This window comes from Athene noctua, chromosome 1 (assembly GCF_965140245.1).
Source record: "Athene noctua chromosome 1, bAthNoc1.hap1.1, whole genome shotgun sequence".
In the NCBI taxonomy this organism is placed as follows: domain Eukaryota; kingdom Metazoa; phylum Chordata; class Aves; order Strigiformes; family Strigidae; genus Athene; species Athene noctua.
Window position 1 is genome coordinate 39,936,075 of NC_134037.1, and position 18,861 is coordinate 39,954,935.

Genomic DNA, 18,861 nt, shown 5'->3' on the forward strand with positions numbered 1-18,861 from the left:
AATTTTAAACTTTCTCTGAACTTGGATGTTGGATGGGAATGAGATACAGCATAACATGTTTATTATATATTAACATTTTATCATATCTATACATAGATAAATGATACAGAACTCCACCCATAGCACAGACTTACAATGTTCAGGTTTGTCTTACAGATTGAGGATTAAGTTGATAAATAGAGTTGTGTGTTTGTAAAGGCAAGTAAGAAATATTATGTTCCCATAGTGGCAGAAGGCTATTATAACTCACCTGCCTGCTACAATTGATTTTAGAACTTCTGGCCCATCTGTTGCTGGTCTGGAGACAACATACACAGGCGGCAATGGTTTCTCCACATCCTACAATAGCCAGAGATGGTTGAACCTGTACTTGTCTGCTTGCAAATTTCTGGACTTGGCCCTAGCTTTACCATCTGAAAACCTGCCTCAGTTTCAGATGTGAGTAGAAGACACTGTCATTTAAGTTTTTGGTTGTTTGTCCAAGCCTCTTGGTAAGATTTTAGTGTACAAAAATCTTTGGTTTTCTATTTCCTTTCCTTTTCTGGCCTTCACCCACAGCAGTCCACAGTTCATTTCCTCCCAGTATCAGAGAGGCCCCCAGAGCAAGTGATGCTACACACCAAATGAGTTCAAGCTGGTTTGATTTAGCCTGTGGCAAGAGATTCTCCACACTTGTGAGCTAATCAGTAATAGTAATTTATTCAAGTATTTTATTTTTAAAGTATTTAGTTGCAGTAATGTCTAAGAACTCAAAATACACCCACACGTCTCAGTGACTAATGCATGAGATCAGACAACTGTATGTCATCTCAGCATGACTCACTTAAATTACTCCTGCATGATCTGTCTGGAAGGTGTTGCAACAAACCTGCTTGTGAAGGTGACCCCATAGATTTTTCTTGGTCGGTAGTATTAATGCGTGCAGACTACTTCCTCAGTGCCTCTGTAACTCTGTTCTGTTGGAAAAAAATGAATACAAAACAACTGGCACTTGCTGAAGAACCTAGAAATGAGAGGCCACCAAGGACAAAAAGTATCTTGTCTCTTCCTTTAGAATGCACAGTAGTGACCATGTCAGAGCTGCTGTCCTGGCACAGCTCTGTAGACATTTGGTCGCCTCTAATCTGTTATTTAAAAGATGCTTGTGTGGGTTAGAGGGTGGAAGGACTGGCATAGACGGTGTCAGTTTGTGCCCTGTAGTGTTTCTAAATCGAAAGCTAATCTTGAAGGTTCCTTCCTTCATTTTATTTTCTGGGGATTTGGCTCCTAATTCTTGTTCAGTTCTCTAAGCTGTTCTAATCACCATTATTAGCCAACCTAGTTTTAGTTAGGTTATTACTGTGCATTTCTGGAAGAACAATAGTCATGCTGAATCACACTGTCTTTTATGGCATTCTCATGGAGTCTTGGACTAAAGGTTTAAGGACAGAAACCTTAATTTCCTTTATAATGCAAGTAGCCTGTCCTTGCAGTGCAGCAAGGTTGGGGAAAGGAGGGAATGGTCCACTTGGTCTTGTTGGCCTATGAACAGGTAAAATAAATAGATTTGTTATGAACATGGTATATCAAGAACATTTTGTGTATTATAGTAAACACTGCAAATGTGCCACCAAATGTTTTAATTAACTTACATAATTTATAATTCAGAATTGTTTTCAGTTCACTTGCACCTATTGAAGATGTGAATACTACTGGCTTTAGCTTCTCTGCCTTATCTGGCTCTTGGCATCCTTAAATACTTTAAGAACTCTAAAGGAAAAAGGCAATGCCACATTCTCAGCCATGTTAGTTCCTGCTTTTCAGAACGTGCCTTTCCTCTTCTTTCTTGTCAGGCTAATGTGTTTTGTATGGGTTGGTTTTGCACTTTTTACCCCTGCCTCTTTTTTTGATACTTAACTAGGTTTCTCATCCACTCATATTTTTAGATCTAGCAGAAAAGCCTGCATGTTCTTTAAGGATAATGTCTGCTTGTGTTATCTCATGACAGGTATCGTTGGGCTTTTATTCCAGAAGCATCAGATGATTCAGGCTTGGAAGTACGAAGGCAGGGTACACATCAGAGGGAATTCAAACCGTATGTGGTGCGTCTAGCAAAACTGCTGCGAAAAAAAGCAAAGGTATGTCGCTTCCTTCCAGTTTTGCCTTTCATTGAAAACTTTCATGTACAGTACTGGTTAGTTTTGAATATTTATTTATTTTTAAAAAACAAAGAATGGAAAGGAGTTTATCTGATGTGGAAGATTCCCACTGGAGTAATCTCAAGTCAGCATCAGGCAAAAAACACATGTAGGTATATAAAACAAACAATCAAAAAATAAAACAAAACAAACAACAAAAAAATCCCCAAACCTGCTATGGTAATAAAAAGACTAAGGTCAGTGAGTTTGGAGTTTCCCTTTAAAAGTATTATTTGAGTAAAAAGTAAAATATGCTTCAGTGTGTAATATATTTTAATGTAAAATCACTTTCAGATAGACAGTCATGTATGTAGGTACCAGGTATAGCTAAATACCTTTTGAAGTAGAAGAGCATTTTTGTTAATAATCACATTTAAATATTTAGAAAACTGCTGCATTCCTAAGAATTATAGAACCAAGAGTTTTGAGACTGTGCTGAGCCAGAGAGGGCTGGGTTTCTTCCCTGAAGCAGTTATGATGAATGGAAGAAAGCAGAGAGCAGTAGAAACAGTTCTGGGAAATCTTGCCTGCAGTTTGTAGAGTTACTATGTTGGTACATGAGGTATATTAAAACTCTAGTTTGGGTGGGGTGGAGGCCAGATCCACCCATGAAACTGCTGTAAGCTGGCCGAGCCATGTCCTGGGGAGTTTCCTTCTGCTGCCGTAAAGAAAGAAAAATGCTGGCACATACTTTGCTGTTGCTGCTGTGAGGCCAGAGCCCCCCTGGGCAGGCACTTCACTGGGAAAGGTTGCTGCGTGGGCCAGGGAAACAGGGAGGAAGCTTGAAGCCACATGGGAGAAAGCTTTGACATTTCATTCTTGGTTTTCCCTCCAAATAGATGGCATTGTCAGGGCTGTAACACTGGCAGCTTGCTGCAGCTACTGCATTTACAATTTCTAATCAGTGTTTTCACTGAGTAAAGAAACTCCTGCTGCCATAAAAATGGCTACATAAAATTTAGGGATAACTTAACTGCAGGCAGATCTGAACTATTCAAGCCAAGGCTATAGGGTGTATAGGGGATAAAACAAGTATCTGAAGCACATCTGCATTTTATTGGTTTTGAACCATGAAGATGAGATGACATTTCTCACATGTATAAAGGAATAATCAATTTTAACTGATTGCTAATCAGGCATAGCCTCTAACCCTGATGTTCAGTGTAGTGAACTATACCTGTTAGAAAGTTGTCATACTCCAGATAATCTTTCTGCATGAATTATAATTTACATATGATGTATAAAATACAGACTGGTAAGTACTGTATGTCCAGATAGATGCCTGAAGTCGGGACTTCCGCAGTATGCTTCAGGAATATAGAAAAATTTCTGGAATTTCTGGAACCCCCTAGTCCTGGCAGCAGTTGCACACTGTGAACCATAGCTAGGGCTGTGATGGTGAGATAAACATGAGATAATGAATATTGACTTCCAGGCCATTTCTTCTTTGTGCAGAGGAGAATACTGTTGCTTATAGCTGTGGGTTTTTCTTAAAAAAATGAAGTGTTTCTGAGCAAAATGTTCCAGTGGATCCTAATTTTCCTTCAGGACACTCTGATGCTCAGATTCATGTAGTATGGTGTTGCTCAGGCTGTGTTGTCTGAAGGAAACATGCTTAAAAACCTCCTTCAGCACTGCTGGCAATAAACAGAAGAACAAACCAGAAGTGCCGTTATTAGTTCTGGTGCTGTCACAGTGTCCTGGCCTTGCTAGCTCCAGAGTCTGCCGTTTCTGGACCATGGACTCTTCGGGGTGGGTGATTTTTTCTAGCTGAATCTGAGCACCCAACCAAGCAACTGCACGGCCTTCACGGCAAAGTATTATTTTGATATATGAAATGCAGTCTGAAAGTTCTCCTCTTTCCTTCCACAGGACAAACAGGAGGACTTTAAGACGGTGGTTTTGGAGGGAATGGAGATGGCCAAGCATCAGGTGAGGGTGGCCTTTGATGCTTGAGTTGTGAAAAAAGCTTGCCATAATAATACTGTCACCTCAAGGCCCTGGGCAGTATATAGCCTTCAGTAAGAACTAAGAGATCAGTCTTGTTAGAGGACAAAGTTGAGAGATTTTTGAAGTGAAAGAATCATGAAGGCCCTTTTAGAAATAATTTAAGTTGGTTTCCTACATGAAATACATTACAAAAAGTTAATGTTTTTAGAAGAATTATGATTGCAAATCATTATAAAATTGAATAATAAAATAATTTTTGCCAAATGGCAGGTGTGAAACACACAATCCCTAATCGTTCTCTGTCAAATTATCTGTTGTTTTAAGTATCCAATAAATGAATTAGTGGTGTTTGCTTAGCAGATACTGCCGTGAGGAAATGGCTTGGATGGTTTGTATTTCATTGCTCAGAGAGAATTAGTATTTGCATGTGCACCCTGTTTGGCTGCTGTGTAACACTGACGCTTGTTGCATGCTGGAGGTAGTCCGTGCTTACCGCTGGGGAGTGCTTAAGCACAGCAGAGAACCTCTCTGAACTGAAAAGCCTCTCTTCTGGGAATCCAGTGTGAAGTTTTTGAAGGGGAAACTTTAAAAACTAGTAGCTTCACTAAAAGTAGGGGACATCAACAACTCCGTTGGAATTCAGTCTTCCCTTTGTTCTAGTTTATTATGAGCCTGCCTTTCCTTGAGACTGGTAGGGCTAGAATAGTAGTGTCTGGTGACAGGGAGCCAAACCACCACACTAATATACTAAATAAATTTATATTTAATTTTAACCTAATTGGTTTTTGTGAAACAGATGTCCTGTAGGCTCCTGAATTGCAAGACAGTTGCTTCATTTAAAGGGCAAAAATTGTATTTGCTAAAGTATCATCTCTTGAAGAAAAACTGTTTGCTCAAAGGCTGTGCAGTCAGTAATCCTTCCCTTATACTGTGTTCTCACTGCTCTTCTTTCCCCTTTGTTCTCCTTGTGTTACAAAGCCTGCTCCTCAGGAGCTGTGCAGCCTCGAGGGGTCTCAGTGCCCCGCCTTGGCCAAGGCACTGCCAGGGCAGTGGGAGACAGGCACTGGTCAGAGCTGGACTGGGATGTGGCTTTCCTCAATGTGGCCTTTGTGCTTCTTTTCCCTCCCTCACAGAATAAAAACCAGTATTGCTGGAACTCTACTTCTCATACTCATGGTTTGTCAGTAACAGTTCAAACAAGGTGTTTTTGGCAGTGATACCACCTTATTGTCTAGATCTGAATGCTATTTTGACTCAAAGGAAGAAACGGAAATGAGTGAAGAGTACCATATAAGCAGCTGAATGTTAGTGCTCAGGTATTTTGGTATGCAGATATTTAAGGCAACCTGAAACAGGTTAACAGCAGTGTTCTGACACTGCCTGTGAGCATCGGGTGTGTGACTGCTGCCTTTGCTGGTGAGGTTCCTGAAATTCTCTCCCTTGAAATTCTCCCCACAAAATGGAAGGTGCATAACCAAGGCCTTCTGAGAAGGCACAACGAGTAACTGAACTGTTTCCTTTGAGGACAACGTCATTTGCTGAGAGCCTCCATGTGCATTATTCTTCAGACTAAAGACAGCGCTGCTTTTGCTCTTCCTGAAAACTCTGAACTCTAGCTTCAAAGTAAAAAATGCTTTGTTTCTATTCTAACTTCCTCTAGGGTTAGTTGTCCCCAATGCTGGCAGTAGGGTGAAGCACAAGCATTACCAGAGACCAGCCTGCTTTGGAAAGCAGCTGAAGTATCACACACCTTCCCCAGGCAGCTGCAACACCGGCTATCACCAGCCTGGGGGGCTTACATTAGCCAGTGGGCCGCTGCACCAGGGGCAGCTCTCGGTGCCAGGGCTGGGGGTGGCCTTGCTTCGGGGCAGCCCGGTGCTGAGGCAGTGGACTTCGGTGCCCAACAGCTCTCCCGTTAGCGTTGGGCTCCCAGCCCTTTCCCCTCACCGCTGCGGCAGAGCGTGGTGAGGGGACGAGCGGGAGATCTGCTTCGAAAGCTGCACTCCAGCATGTGTGTATTTTAGTGATAGGACAAATTTTTTGGAATATAGAAAAATACTTTATTTGGCATTAGTATTTAATTTTTACCTGTGCTTTTTCTGTTTTGTCCTGTATTATTTCCTATTTCTCTGTATTTACAGAAAAACCCAGAGGAGGACAGCTCAGGGAAAACACTAAGTTGGGAACCAGGTCACTTGCTTTTAACCATCTACACTGTTCGCAGCATTGAGCAGCTTTTGCCTTTCTTCAATGTACTCAGCCAAGTTTTTAACAGCAAAGTCACAAGCAGATGTGTTGGACACTCAGGGAGCCCTGTCCTTTACCCCAACTGTTTTCCAAGTAAGGACATAAAAATGGAGAACCTCAAGACCTTCTCCAGCAAAGCAAGACAAAAGATAGAAGAAATGGTTGAGAAAGATTTTCTTGAAGGCGTCATAAAAACATGAACCAAACTGGTACTACTCAGCTTATATGTAGTGTAACTATTTAAATGAAATACTGTATCTTTCCCAGTTGTATAGTATTCTTTTCTTACTTTGTATGTAATGAAATACTTAATGTTGTATTTAAGTTAAATATTTGTAAATAAGAGAAAAGTTCTGGATGTGGCCTGAATCAAGTTTAAGTATTGGTGGCTCATATTGATTATGGTGCCTACTCTTTACAGTACATGTTTTGTTGTCTTGAGTTCTGTCTTTAAAAAATCCTGAAAAATACAAGGTGCACATTTTTTCAATTTGTTTCCAGTTTATTTTGTCTTTTTTTTATCCATTGGAAGTTGTGCTTATTTAGCAATCTGGAAAATGCCATTATCCCTGGAGTTAATACAGGACTACAGTAAAAAATACATTTGTTGGAGGTAGATACCCTGGATTGAAAAATGTGGAGGAGGATACTTGTGTATCAAAAACATTACATCCCATTGGCCCTGCCCTTCACACTGCTGGGGGGGTAGTAAGGGCCACAGAAAGTGAACTTGTCTCTGTCCCTTCTCTCTTAAAAGTGATTATATTACTGCAGATTGCTTTCTAAGCAATAATTTCATAAAAGTATCTAATGAAGATGATATTATTGCAATAATACATGATTATTAGCAAATGCTCTTTCATTGTTGTTTCCCCCTTGAACAGCAGTGACCTGAATCTGAGGACCAGTGCCAGCCTCTGCCTCGCACTGTCTGTCTGCAAATGACGTGGTTGCTGGGGGAAGGCAGGGATGATGTTTCCGCAGCAGTGCGCTGTGCTGCAGCTACTGTGAGTGCACTGAGGGTGGGGGAGATGGACTTCAGGCACAAGGTGACAATAACCTCTGAAAGAAGATGGGTGGGGAGCAGAATTCCTTCTGGGCATTCCTTCAGTCAAGAAGTGAGTCACCTCTAAGTCACTTCAGCTCCAGATGTTAGACAAACTCAGGGGGTGGGGGGTGAGGTGGAAGCATTCAGCAGCAAGGTGAGCAGCAAGAGCATCTCGTCAAGAAGTTGCTAACAGAGGTAAAGAGGTAAAGCTCAGTTCTGATTAATCCTTGCTTCTCTCAGGAGGGGTTAGGTATGTCCATGCTAGCAATTAGTAAAGAAAATAATATTAAAAAATAAGTCAAGTTATAAACTTTTAACTGCAGGTGTACCATTTGTTATATAGGCTGGGGTGGTGCTCCTTTTCCACCAGCGAGGTGGTAAACAGCCAGGCTTACTTCATGGGCGAGGGCATCTGCATTCTCCTGTGGAACGTTTTAAAAGATATTACAGTGGTGTCAGCATGAGGAGGTTAGAGCAAATATGTGGTATTTCCTGCAAATGCTGTGTTCCCTATATTGCTCTGTCACCCCAAGGAACCTTCTGCCTCTGTGGTCGTGCTGGCAAGAAGAAGCAGGCAGGAACATGTGAACAGGGAAGAGCAGGACCACTGCTTTTGCTATCAACTTTAAGTTCACATGTGGACTAAACATTTGACTGCTGTTATTTGTTTTATTTTGCCTCTTAAGAAACCATGCCCTTACAGGCTGCTTTGGAAACTTTCTTAACCCTGAGTTCTCAGAAGGCTGACTTTCTTTTCAAAATAATCTAGTGTCAAATCTGCCTTTATAAACATTTAACTTTTAAACATAAACATTGAGAACATTAAACATTACTTCTATAAATAAAAGAAAATCCAAAGACTTTGTGATTACTAAGTTTTTGTCCAAATTTAGCATCTGTTAAGTGTGAATAAATGATCATGTAAACACACTTCTCCATCACCTACTGCTAAGCAGAAGATTAACATAAATACCCTTCATACACAAGTTGTTTAAGCTCTGACCTGTGTGTCTGCTTCAGCGTATATTCTAACGACATCTTCTGTTCCTGATGGACGGACAAATGCTCGGGACAATTTGTAGTTCTTTACAAGTGCATCGATTTTCTCCTGTAGTCCTGGAGGTGTAACCGCACGCCTTTCTGCATCTGTTGTGTCAATCACTCGCCTGTCTGCAACCTGCAGCATCAGAAACAGCCAATTTATTTGTGTGCTGGAGCTGTATGATGAGAGCAGAATGAAAAAGGTTGCATGTAAGACAGAACTTTGGGTTTTGATGTGTTGTGCTGCCTGAAGAAGAGCTCAATTTGGAAGTTCTCTGCTTAGGGAGCCCAAAGTGTTTAGATTAAGATCCCTACTCAGCTACTGCTTGGCACCTGTAACCAAGAAGTCCCGACAGGGCTCAGCTGCTTGATTTGGAAAAAGGGTCAGTTCTGTACCTGCCTCCTTGGTCAGCCTCTGAACTGAAGCTGCAGCTTCTCCCTGTAGATGAGGAAGCTTAAACTCTTGCCTCTGGTGAATTTAGAGCTCAGAGCTCCCTTACTGTGTCTAATAGAATGCTACCACATGGGACCCTGTTCTCTTGAAGCTCTTATCTGAATATTTGAGAAGATAAAGAAGTAAGGACCTGAATATTCAAGTTACACAAAGTGGCACAGCAAGAAAGGGGCCTTAAAAAAATCCTATTTTTCTAATTTGAAAGTTAAGACAGAAATTCTAAGTTAAAATGTGAACTGTTTTGGACAGGTTTTTCCATTAAACATAGTTGGCTATTATTTTATCATTTCTGTAAGTCATATTTTAGTTCAAGTGACATTCTGGTCCCTCCTCTGGGTTGTTTCATGGCTTGCTTGGCCTACTTCTGCCTTTAATGGGCTTTTTCAGCTCTAAAATAGAGCTTATTTAAGCACATATGCAGGCAAGAGATGCTCACAGCGGGGCCCCAAGAGCCTGCTGTAGCCTGAGCCAGCGTGGCATGCAACTCACCTGAACTTTGAGCAGCCGATTCGGAAGGTCAGTGTAGATGGCATCCCACTGTTGCACAGTCAGACCTTTCAAAGCCAGGATTGCTTCGATAACCAACATGTCTGAGATAGCATCACCAACTGTCTGTTAAGAGGAAGGGAAGAAACACTGAGGCAGTCAACAGTGAAGAAACAAAGGCATGATTTGATCAGCAAGCTCCCCGCTGAAGGGAGGGACAGCGCAGCCAGGCTGACTTGTCTCCATTGGGGTAGCTGAGGGTGGTTAGCTGGTTGTGGGGGTGGTGGTCTGACCCTGTGGTAAGGAGAACAGCAGCGTACTCGTACAGCTCTGCCAAGGTGTGTTGGTTTAGGCCCTGCCGGGACCAGAGACCACGTTGCCATTGTCCCTTCCCCACCCTTGGACACAAGTAGGGCACAAACCCCAGGTTGAAATAAGAAGAAATTTAATACAACGGTGTAATAAACAATCTGAACAACAACAGTAGCAATGATAACAACAGTAAACAGTAATAACAGTGAACAAGACAAAAGATATACCGAGAAATACCGCAATGGTTACAGACAGCCCCGTGCTCCTTGCGACCAAAGCCACAAAGGAAAAAGTTCCCGCGCTCCCGTGCCCGGACCTGACATCAGCATGGTATGAATAACCTGGCTGGAGATCCCTTCCCCCTCTCTGCTGGGGAAACTTACCAACACAAGGGCAAGTGCTAGTCCTCGCCTCTCCTAAGGAGGACTGGCACCTCACCTCTGTTCTGGGGTCAGGATGCTTAAAGCTGGCCTGTGGAGTATGATGTGGCACAACCCCAGATGAGTAACGGCTGTGCTAAGCCAGGGAGTCCCAGGGCTGTGTGGACATGGGCACTGGGACACCCCATACTCCCGTACTGTGTAAGTTAGTGAAACAACTCAGATGAAAGTTTACTTGCTGTTGAATCATGACCAAGTCCCATCGCATCGCTAGTTTCCCATGCCGTCCCCCTCCCTCTTTGGGTCCTGAAGCCAGGAGACTGCACCAGATAAAAGCATTCTACATCCACTCATGTGAAAGTACTGCATCTTTCTAAAGAAGGCAGTTCTTGTCCTTTTCTTGTTGGCCCCATCTATCACAGCACCCTGCTTCCTGCTCCAGCAGTCCCTGGCAGTAGCCTGACAGGTACTCACAAGCGGGGTTAGCGCCATGACTGTCAACTTGGTGATTTGTTTCTCTCAGTTTTTACCTGATTAATCAAGTGAATCATGTTTTCAAGCACCTTCGCTGCTTCTCTTTTTTCATCCTCTTTCTCCTCTTTTGCCAGTTGTCTTATTTTAGTTTCAGCAGCTTTACTAAATAATACCTAGAGTAAAAAGATGAGAGCTTGTCAGGATCAGCCCACATCACAAACTAGGTTATGTGCAGCACTGAGGAAGAACTTTTAACATTTAACCCCAAATAACCATCATTAATGTTTTCCACCATGAAGTCCCATCCTCACATAAAACACGGAGGATATGCTAAAGACAGAAGGGGGAAACCAGTCTGTTCTCTAACAAGGTGAGAAAAGCCTTGTTTATAAATGCAAGCAGAGAAGGAAAAGACCTCCTTCTCCAGCTAATGCAACTAAAATTTTGTACATATTAGCTGATCTCACGCATTACATGCTCGTACTTACTGTACCATGTCCATTTGCCTCAAAATAAACACCAACATCAAACTCCTGGGCCTTGTGATGCAAGTGTTTCACTCCTGTTTTGACGCAGTGCACAGGTACCTGCAGCCCAAGGATATGCAGAGAATGTTGAACAGTGTTACAGACTCCTCTCAGTAGACAGGAACTTCAGGTGAAGAGCCACGAACTCAGCACCAACTCTGGTAGACTGTTACAAACTAACCTGGATTTTACAACTACTGACTTCCCAGAGCTAAAATTATTCACTATTTCTGCAGACCCGATTAAAAAGATTTCATTTATTCAAGTGGAAATACAGGCTGAATTAAATAAATAAATTAATAAACAAAGCCCCAAACCAAGAAGAACCTAATTCATTTTCTGCTTTCAGGGAACATACCAGATTTCTATCCAAACCAAAAAACCACAAAACCTTAGCTCAATTTCCATTTTGAACAACATTTAGCCTGTTGAGAAAATTAAACAACCAGGGTCAGAGTATCAAGAAGCCTTTACCAACACACTTCACTGCAAAGCCATAAAGTTCTCAACTTGTTCCAGAAATAACAAGGGATTTTGTTTAGCTTTTGCCAGCCTTTTTTAAAACCAGTAAAAGCTGACTAGAACTTCTTCAGCTTTGCTCTTTTCCATCTCTTTAACTACCATTAATTTAGTCACTCCTGCAGGTTTGAAATTTATTTTAGCCCAGTTTAAATTTTCCTAGCCATCATACTACAGTAGCATTTTTTTTAAATTAAACAAATTTGCAGTAAACAACATTTTCGTAAAACTAACAGGAAAAAAAAACAGAATACCTTCAGTGTTTCTTCAAGGTAGCGTGTTGAACTCCCATTGGCATATGCTGTTTGCACCACTGCCATCTTTAAGGTCTGACCCACCTGAGCAAACAAAGCAGCAAAGTGCTTTACTGTCCAATAGGCACATAGCCAGATGAATAGGATAAATAGAAGGATAATCAGCATTATTAAACATACATTCTGCTACAGACACTTAAAACTCCTGCACATCAGAGAAAGGCACCAGCTCAGAGAACATCTATATGTTTAAGACAACGTGAATTCTGTTCAGGTCTTTGGATGTCATGTTTTTTGTGGCTGACTTGAAGCAGCTCTCCAAGCTTGGGCTTTCCAAACCCCTTTTTCGGATTCAGGAAGCTCAGTGCACTGGCCAGACACAGGGCATTACGTGAGGCCGTATACACAAGCAGTACGGTCAGAGCTTCCAGTGCAAAGCAAACAAGGCTGGTGGCAAGCACAAGTTCTCCTCACTGGCCAGCTTCTCTGCCACAGTGTAAGAAATTAGCTAATCTCTAAGAACAAAACCAGGATACCTTGTCTAGGTTTAATATCATAGACACCAAGTCTAACAGGACTTGTGAAAAAGAAAAGGTTTTTCTCCCCCTCCCTTGTGAGGAGAGGATGTTATGAGGCAGAGAGTGTTTTGGAATGATAACATACAAACCCTTGGACTGCTACAACCAAGTCCTCATGCAAATGGAATGCCCAACCTTCATAAAGCTTCACAGAAACGCTGAGGGAAGGACTGAACCAAAAATAATGAAAACTTAATGAAAGATACCAAAATAAAGAGAATGGATATCAATACTTTGTATACCAAAACTGGAAAAGTTCTCTCTCAGTAAGAAAAGGTTCCAGGTTAAAATATCAGTGCTTAGATTTCTGTTTGGTGTGTGGAATTCACACCTTTGTAAAAACAACATTTTGGCCATATCCATGAGGTGCAGGACTGATTTCTTTTTAAACTGGGTTCACTTTAAGTAGATATGGAGAGACCACATACGTACAAACTAACACAGCTTCCGTAGACAATTTTACACATCACAAATAAAAGTGTCAACATTCATTTCATACATTAGAGTTACCTTGGCAAGAAGTTCTTTAAGGAAGATACTAATTAAAGTTGCTATTTTATCTCCATCAATTAGGTGAAAATGGCCACTTGTGTCCTTATAGTAATAGACAATTCTATCTGCATCGCCATCAAATGAGCAGCATCTCTCATTGGGCTTCATGTCTAACCCTAGTGCACACAGAGTTACAAAGTTGCAACTTAGAGGTAGAAAAAGATACAAAATGTTTCAATTAGTCCCACTGTGGATCTCATGCCTAAATCAGCTCTGTGCAGTCACACACGCAAAACTAGTGCCCTGAAACCAGACACTGCTTTTCCTAAGAGGCTTGCAACAGGGAAGCTGTATTGAATGGCAACTGAAAATTTCATATTCAGATCAAAAATATAAATACTAATATAAAAAATGCAGGTTCTCTAAACATTTATTATGCTACACCTTCTCCCCAGATGTGTACAAAAATGAGTCCCAGAACTACTGTGTGTAGTCACATCTCTAAATTTTGGAAACAAGCGCTGAATGTCAGTCACAGCACATGGTTAAAAACCTTGCAGCAGAAGAACACCCACCCCTTTTCTCACGTCCTTGGCCAGCACAGAGCACACGGACTCACACACATCACCCACGGACAGAGGCAGATGGGACAGGGGCAGATCGCCTCCCCCCGCCGCGCAGCTGAGTGAGCCAGTGTTTGCCGAGTGACAGCCGGGGGCCTGCCGGGCACCGGGGCACTCACTCAGCCCTCCCTTACCACTCGTGGGAGTGGGGCCACGACATGTTGCACACTGAGGCGGAGGGCTGCAGAGCCATGTCACCTACATTTCCTGGCACACCACAGGTCCACTGCGCACTCTTGGTGTAACACTACTATGTGCTTCACCCTCCAAGACACATGGGAATTCTTTTTCCCTTGCATCAAAAATGCTTTTCTTCAGGAAATATTTCAGGTTTGTTTAATTTTATTCCATTCTCACCTAACAGATCTGCATCTCTTTGCTTCCTTTCACAGCAGACAGACACACTTTCCTAACACAAGACAAGCGTGTACCCCCATGCCAGCAAAGCCATCACTGAAGTGGCACGTAAATCTTACCATTGAAAAAACAACCCCGCTCACTCTAAAGCAACCATCACCAAGATCTCACATTGCTGCACAAAAACCACACAAGTAGATATGCTGGCTCATGTTTATTTTGCTTGACGTTCAGTTTATACAACAATGTACATAATGCATAAGGAGTACCTGCCTCAGCAACTTGTCAGGTGTAATGCCCACAGGAAACAGCTAGGAAGCAGTCACCACTCGACAGCAATGCCACAAAAACAAACTGCTCTTTTATTAAGGTACATCTTTCTTTTCTTTAAGATGCTGGCCACATTAACCTCAGGGTCCATTTCTCAGAAACTACAGCTGGCTGCTCCCTAGGCTCATTTCAGAGTCCCTCAGGAACTCAGCAGGGAGCTCCAAAGGACACGCTGCATACTGTAAACCCTTCTTGGAAAAAAACGTTTTAGTACAGAATCAGACAAGAAAACTGGCCCATGTCGCTGATACCGCATCCTTCAGAGCACAGGAAACTATACCCCAAAATTTGCCTGTTTCTTCTCCTGCATGCCTACACTCATACAGGGCAATACATCCCACGGCTGTTGAGGTCCTCAAGCTAACACATGAGGTAATGGCAACTGCAACGTTTAACAGGTTGAGATTCCCTATGACTTTGAACAGGAAGTTGGTCATTTAGTTCAGTGAATGACTAAGAAAACACATTTTCTTTTCAGAACACATCCCTGCAATGGCAACAACCAAGGAGTTTCCCCTCAATCCCCATTACAGCTGGGATCCAGACATGACACACAAGCACCCATCCCGGCAGGGATGCCCGCATTGCTGCCCCTCTTTCTACATTTCTCCAGCAGGCAGGCAGCATGGCTAGGGGGAAACGACACTGTGCCTTGGTGTTCAGATTTGGCTAGCAGCTGCAGTGAGGGTGCAGTTGTCAAACAGAGAACCCAGTTTAGCCTCAAATAACCTAATATCCAAACTAGCCTGCTCCTCCCGTTCAGGGATTTTCTTTTACACACCTTGCAGGAAATTGGTTGAAATAATTTTCCTCACTGGTTTATGTCAGTCAGTCACTCTGCTGGCACCAAGCTGCTCATTATCCCACCTCGTCCTCAGGAACCCAGAAAAGTGTCTGCAACCCCAACCCCCGATGTAAATGTTTCTTGATAATACAAAGGGAAGTCAATAACAGTAAGCCAGTCTTGACTGATCTTTGGACTCCACCAGCTTAACATTCAGACTGGATTGTCAAACATATTTCAGCCAGTCAGAGACACACTGTATTCCTACAATTCAGAAGAATATAAACCAGGGACATGCCAAACCCAGTCATACGATTCTCTTTCCATGGCACAAGCAAAACCATTCATGCAGTCACTTAACAAACAGGGAGCTCAGCTTATCCGAAGATGACACACCATTGCTAGACCCTGCAATTTCAGATCTGGAGAAGAGGTAAAAGGATATCAAATTAATGACTACATACCTCTAGGGGGTTTTTGGTGAACTTTCACAAAATCTGCACCACATAAGTGATTGAGTTTCTCCTTGGTTCCATCATTATACAGGTGAATTAGCACCTCCTCTGGAAAGTAGGACTTCATTTCTGATAGTTTCAGGGCTCCTATTCCATTGGCACAGTCAATCTTCAGGTGCCTCTGACTCTCGCCAGAGCTGGGAGACTTAGCACAAGGGAAGAAGGGGCAAAGTGAACTCATACTCTAGTGAAATCACACCTAGAGGCATAATGAATTTGAAACTTCAGACCCAAACTGGCTAACAAACAGAAGATACTAACTTTGTACATTTGCACGAGGAAGACAACACCTACTACTCACCTGTTTTATCAGTTCCGTAAAAGCTCTGGATAGTTTTTCGTAATAACCTTCAAGTGTTGCTTTCCCATACTGGCCTTGGGTGTTTTGACAGCAGACCATGTAATGTAGCTGTGGTGTTGTCACCAGACCATAGTCTAGCATAAAAGGCACAATATTCAGAAACAGAATACTAAATTAATTCCTCCTTAAAAGTTGTACTGTATTTGCTATTCTACAATGAACAGATAAATACAGTGTAGGGAACCCATATGAAATTTTTCAAGTTCTGTTATGAAAAGATGAAAACCCCCACCTTACACTAAAGCCATACTACTGCCCTGAAAGAAGATGATTATAAACAAAAATGGAAATGGTGTCTGGGCTACTGCTTTAGATCTACATAACAGAATCACATTTACATAAAAACCTGAAATCAGACTAGAATCGCAAAAGTTTAACATACCATGGTACTGGCCACCCAGAACAGAGATACCATCTATTACTGACTGGGAAAGTTTCTTGCTGCTTGGCCTGGAACACAACAAATACAATTGATTACCTTTGCAGAAGAAATTTATGTATGGACTTGGGAAGGAAGCACACATGGAAGAAGACTCTACAAACTTCCTGCCAGTAGACTTCAATTCAATATGAAGAAATCCATACCTTTTTGTATTGTAGGTGCCTCCCAATAAAGAAATTTGAAAGCCACCACCCCAGAGAATCACAAAGACAAGTAAACTGCTGAACACACATGGATGTTACACAGTACTCACAAAAAAAAACAAACCCACAATAAAGCATCCTGTTCAGAAGCAGTGCTAGGAAGGTCTCATAACTATCAGGGAAGCTAATACTGGAACAGCATTGGAAAACTTTTGTTTATTACTATAATCATAAATTAACAGGTAGAAGACTAGGCACACACACACAAAAAAAGCATAATCTGGCTGTGGAGGGCTAAAAATCCAAAAGCGCCCACAGATAAAACATTAGCACCTCCATAAAAGCAGCATACTTCAACAACATTCTGTAATTACCTTGTGTCTCTACCAATAAAAACTGAAGCATCTTTGTGATGGTTCAGTGCTGCTTTTTGGCAGATCTCTGTTATTACTGTCTGTAATTCTCCCTCCTCTGCATTTGCTAGTTGTGTAGCATACTCTTCCCAGGAAGGGTGCAGCATTTCTCCAAGAGGGTCAACCAGCTTTACGCCATTATCTTCCTTAAAGAAAACAGAAAAAAAATTAGTAAGCCCAGAAGTGGCCTAATAAAATCTCTTTGAAGAGAGCTGACACATGGGTCAATCACATTGCTGCTTTAAACACGGCGCATTTCTGGGAAACAATTGCTTAGCTGTTTATTTAAACCACCACCAAGACCAAAAAAGTAACATAACCAGCATACTGCGTAACCGACTTTTCCCCTCTTACAATGTTAGTATGAAATGCATTTGATATTACAATGACATAAGGGGAGATTCTAATAATCTAGAATGTTATCTAGCAGCAGAAGTCTAAATGCCTGATTTGTAATTGCCGCATCTCTATTTTTCAAACTTGCAGATTTTGCTCAAAGGTTCATCTCTACTCAAGGGTACTCCCAGCTTGCCAGCATACAAGTCTCCTACATTACAGCATTTCCACATGAGAGAAAATGACGCTTGTGTATACAGGGAAAAGTAACTTCAAAGATGACAGGGATCATATTTACAGGGAGCAGGCTAAACACATGCTTTAAGCAAGCCCAAGTGCCGTCAGGATCTGGTCTGTCGATACCATGAAAGGCTTTGGTTGCACTGAACTGGTCTCATCTACTTTCTTTTTAAGGAAAAGCTTGTTCTTACTTCAGGATTGTGAGATGCCGTAACCATGACGCCAATAGTAGATATCACAGCTTTGGACCTGAGAACTGCCAGCAAGCCCATGCGGAACATGACGTGATCAAGCTGGTCAGCCTTGGTGCGAAATCCAGCAGTGCCATACTGAAGAGTAAGTCCAGCAGGTTTAGGGTGTAATGCTGAGTATTTTTTAAGGGCTTCAGAATCCATTTCTAGAGAAGGAAGTAACACAGATACAAGTGAGAGAAGTCATTATAAATAGTTTCACATTTTGCACTTTAATTTTGAAGCCCACAGATACCTTAAACCGTTCACATCAAATCCCTTGGCGGGACTGCGAGGGGGACCACTGCCAGAGCAACGCATGAAGCAGCCTCTACATTCCCAGTACTGCACTAGACAAACAGAACTCGACCAGGTTTCACCAGATGACGAAGGGATGATGTGATTTGGGTGGGGACAGGCACAATTCTCAGTCGGCTGAATACAGGGATCCTAACAAAGTTATTGCGATGGGCTGGCCATTTCTCATGGTGACATCATCCCCTCAGTGCGCTCGGCCACGTCTCCACATATTAACTTTGACTCCAGAAGCAGACTGTCCTCCCTCTTCAAGGCCTCGCAGCCGCAGGGAAGCCGCCAGCAGCATCGCCAGGATGTTTTGCTCGGATCGCGGCTCCGCTAAGGTGCCCTGCATGGACCCCACGCGCACCCACCCCGCCCCAGGCACCTGAGCTCAGCGCGGCCGGCCACAGGGCCGGGCCGGGGAGGGCAGGGTAGGGAGGCCAGGCGGGCGCACGCCACCACGGGCGGCTCCAGCAGCCGCCGCCCTGCAGGCAGAGCGCCTCGGGGCCCAGGCAGCGGGGCCACCCGGGGCCACCCCCGGGGAACAGGGCCCCACCGCAGCCCCGCAACACCCACCTGCGCCCGCCGCGCTCCCCCGGCAGCCGGAGCGGCCACGCCCCCCAGCAGCGCTCGCCCAATGGCAGCACGGCGGGCGGGCACGCAGCCGTCACGTAGCGCGAGGGCCACGCCCAGTCGCCAGTCAGGGCTGGGGGCGGGGCCGGGCACCGCCCCGGGCCGCGCGGCGCCGCCGTGGCGCGGGGGAAGCGGCGCGGCAAGGCCGGGAGGAGCGAGCGGAACGGATTAAGCTCTCGGTCACACCAAGTCTTGCACAACCTCACTGACGCCAC

General features: G+C 43.2%; 2 protein-coding genes across 7 annotated transcripts in view; one reads left to right on the top strand and one right to left on the bottom strand.

Annotated features, from left to right (window-relative positions):
- DOP1A (DOP1 leucine zipper like protein A) overlaps window positions 1-6,574 on the top strand; it is a 68,471-nt gene extending 61,897 nt beyond the window's left edge. The window contains exons 36-39 of the mRNA XM_074895957.1: window positions 274-438; window positions 1,988-2,117; window positions 4,050-4,109; window positions 6,269-6,574. Coding sequence (XP_074752058.1) covers window positions 274-438; window positions 1,988-2,117; window positions 4,050-4,109; window positions 6,269-6,574 — 661 coding nt within the window. The remainder of the gene's footprint in view (window positions 1-273; window positions 439-1,987; window positions 2,118-4,049; window positions 4,110-6,268) is intronic.
- On the bottom strand, window positions 439-18,631 carry PGM3 (phosphoglucomutase 3). Of its 6 annotated transcripts, none has more exons than XM_074895966.1 (14): window positions 18,590-18,631; window positions 17,675-17,880; window positions 16,869-17,053; window positions 16,292-16,359; window positions 15,850-15,983; window positions 15,498-15,693; window positions 12,958-13,115; window positions 11,870-11,953; window positions 11,058-11,156; window positions 10,626-10,742; window positions 9,407-9,529; window positions 8,426-8,599; window positions 7,752-7,844; window positions 439-956 (listed from the first exon to the last, which is right to left on the bottom strand). In XM_074895966.1, the coding sequence occupies exons 2-13, from the start codon at window positions 17,876-17,878 to the stop codon at window positions 7,758-7,760; spliced, it is 1,629 nt and encodes a 542-aa protein (XP_074752067.1). In that variant the 5' UTR covers window positions 17,879-17,880; window positions 18,590-18,631; the 3' UTR covers window positions 439-956; window positions 7,752-7,757. The 6 variants fall into 6 exon arrangements, with proteins under 6 accessions (XP_074752067.1, XP_074752066.1, XP_074752065.1 ...); XM_074895965.1 differs by lacking the exon at window positions 439-956 and adding an exon at window positions 982-1,521; XM_074895964.1 differs by lacking the exon at window positions 439-956 and adding an exon at window positions 1,966-2,099.
- Between the last annotated feature and the right edge of the window lie 230 nt (window positions 18,632-18,861).

Excerpts from the sequence above, each read along its gene's own strand:
- PGM3 (XM_074895966.1), bottom strand. The coding sequence starts at position 17,878 with ATGGATTCTGAAGCCCTTAAAAAATACTCAGCATTACACCCTAAACCT. Across the intron at positions 15,984-16,291 it reads TCTGGGTGGCCAGTACCATG|ACTATGGTCTGGTGACAACA; the intron begins GTATGTTAAACT and ends CTTTTATGCTAG. Across the intron at positions 11,954-12,957 it reads TTAAAGAACTTCTTGCCAAG|GTGGGTCAGACCTTAAAGAT; the intron begins GTAACTCTAATG and ends TTGTTTGCTCAG.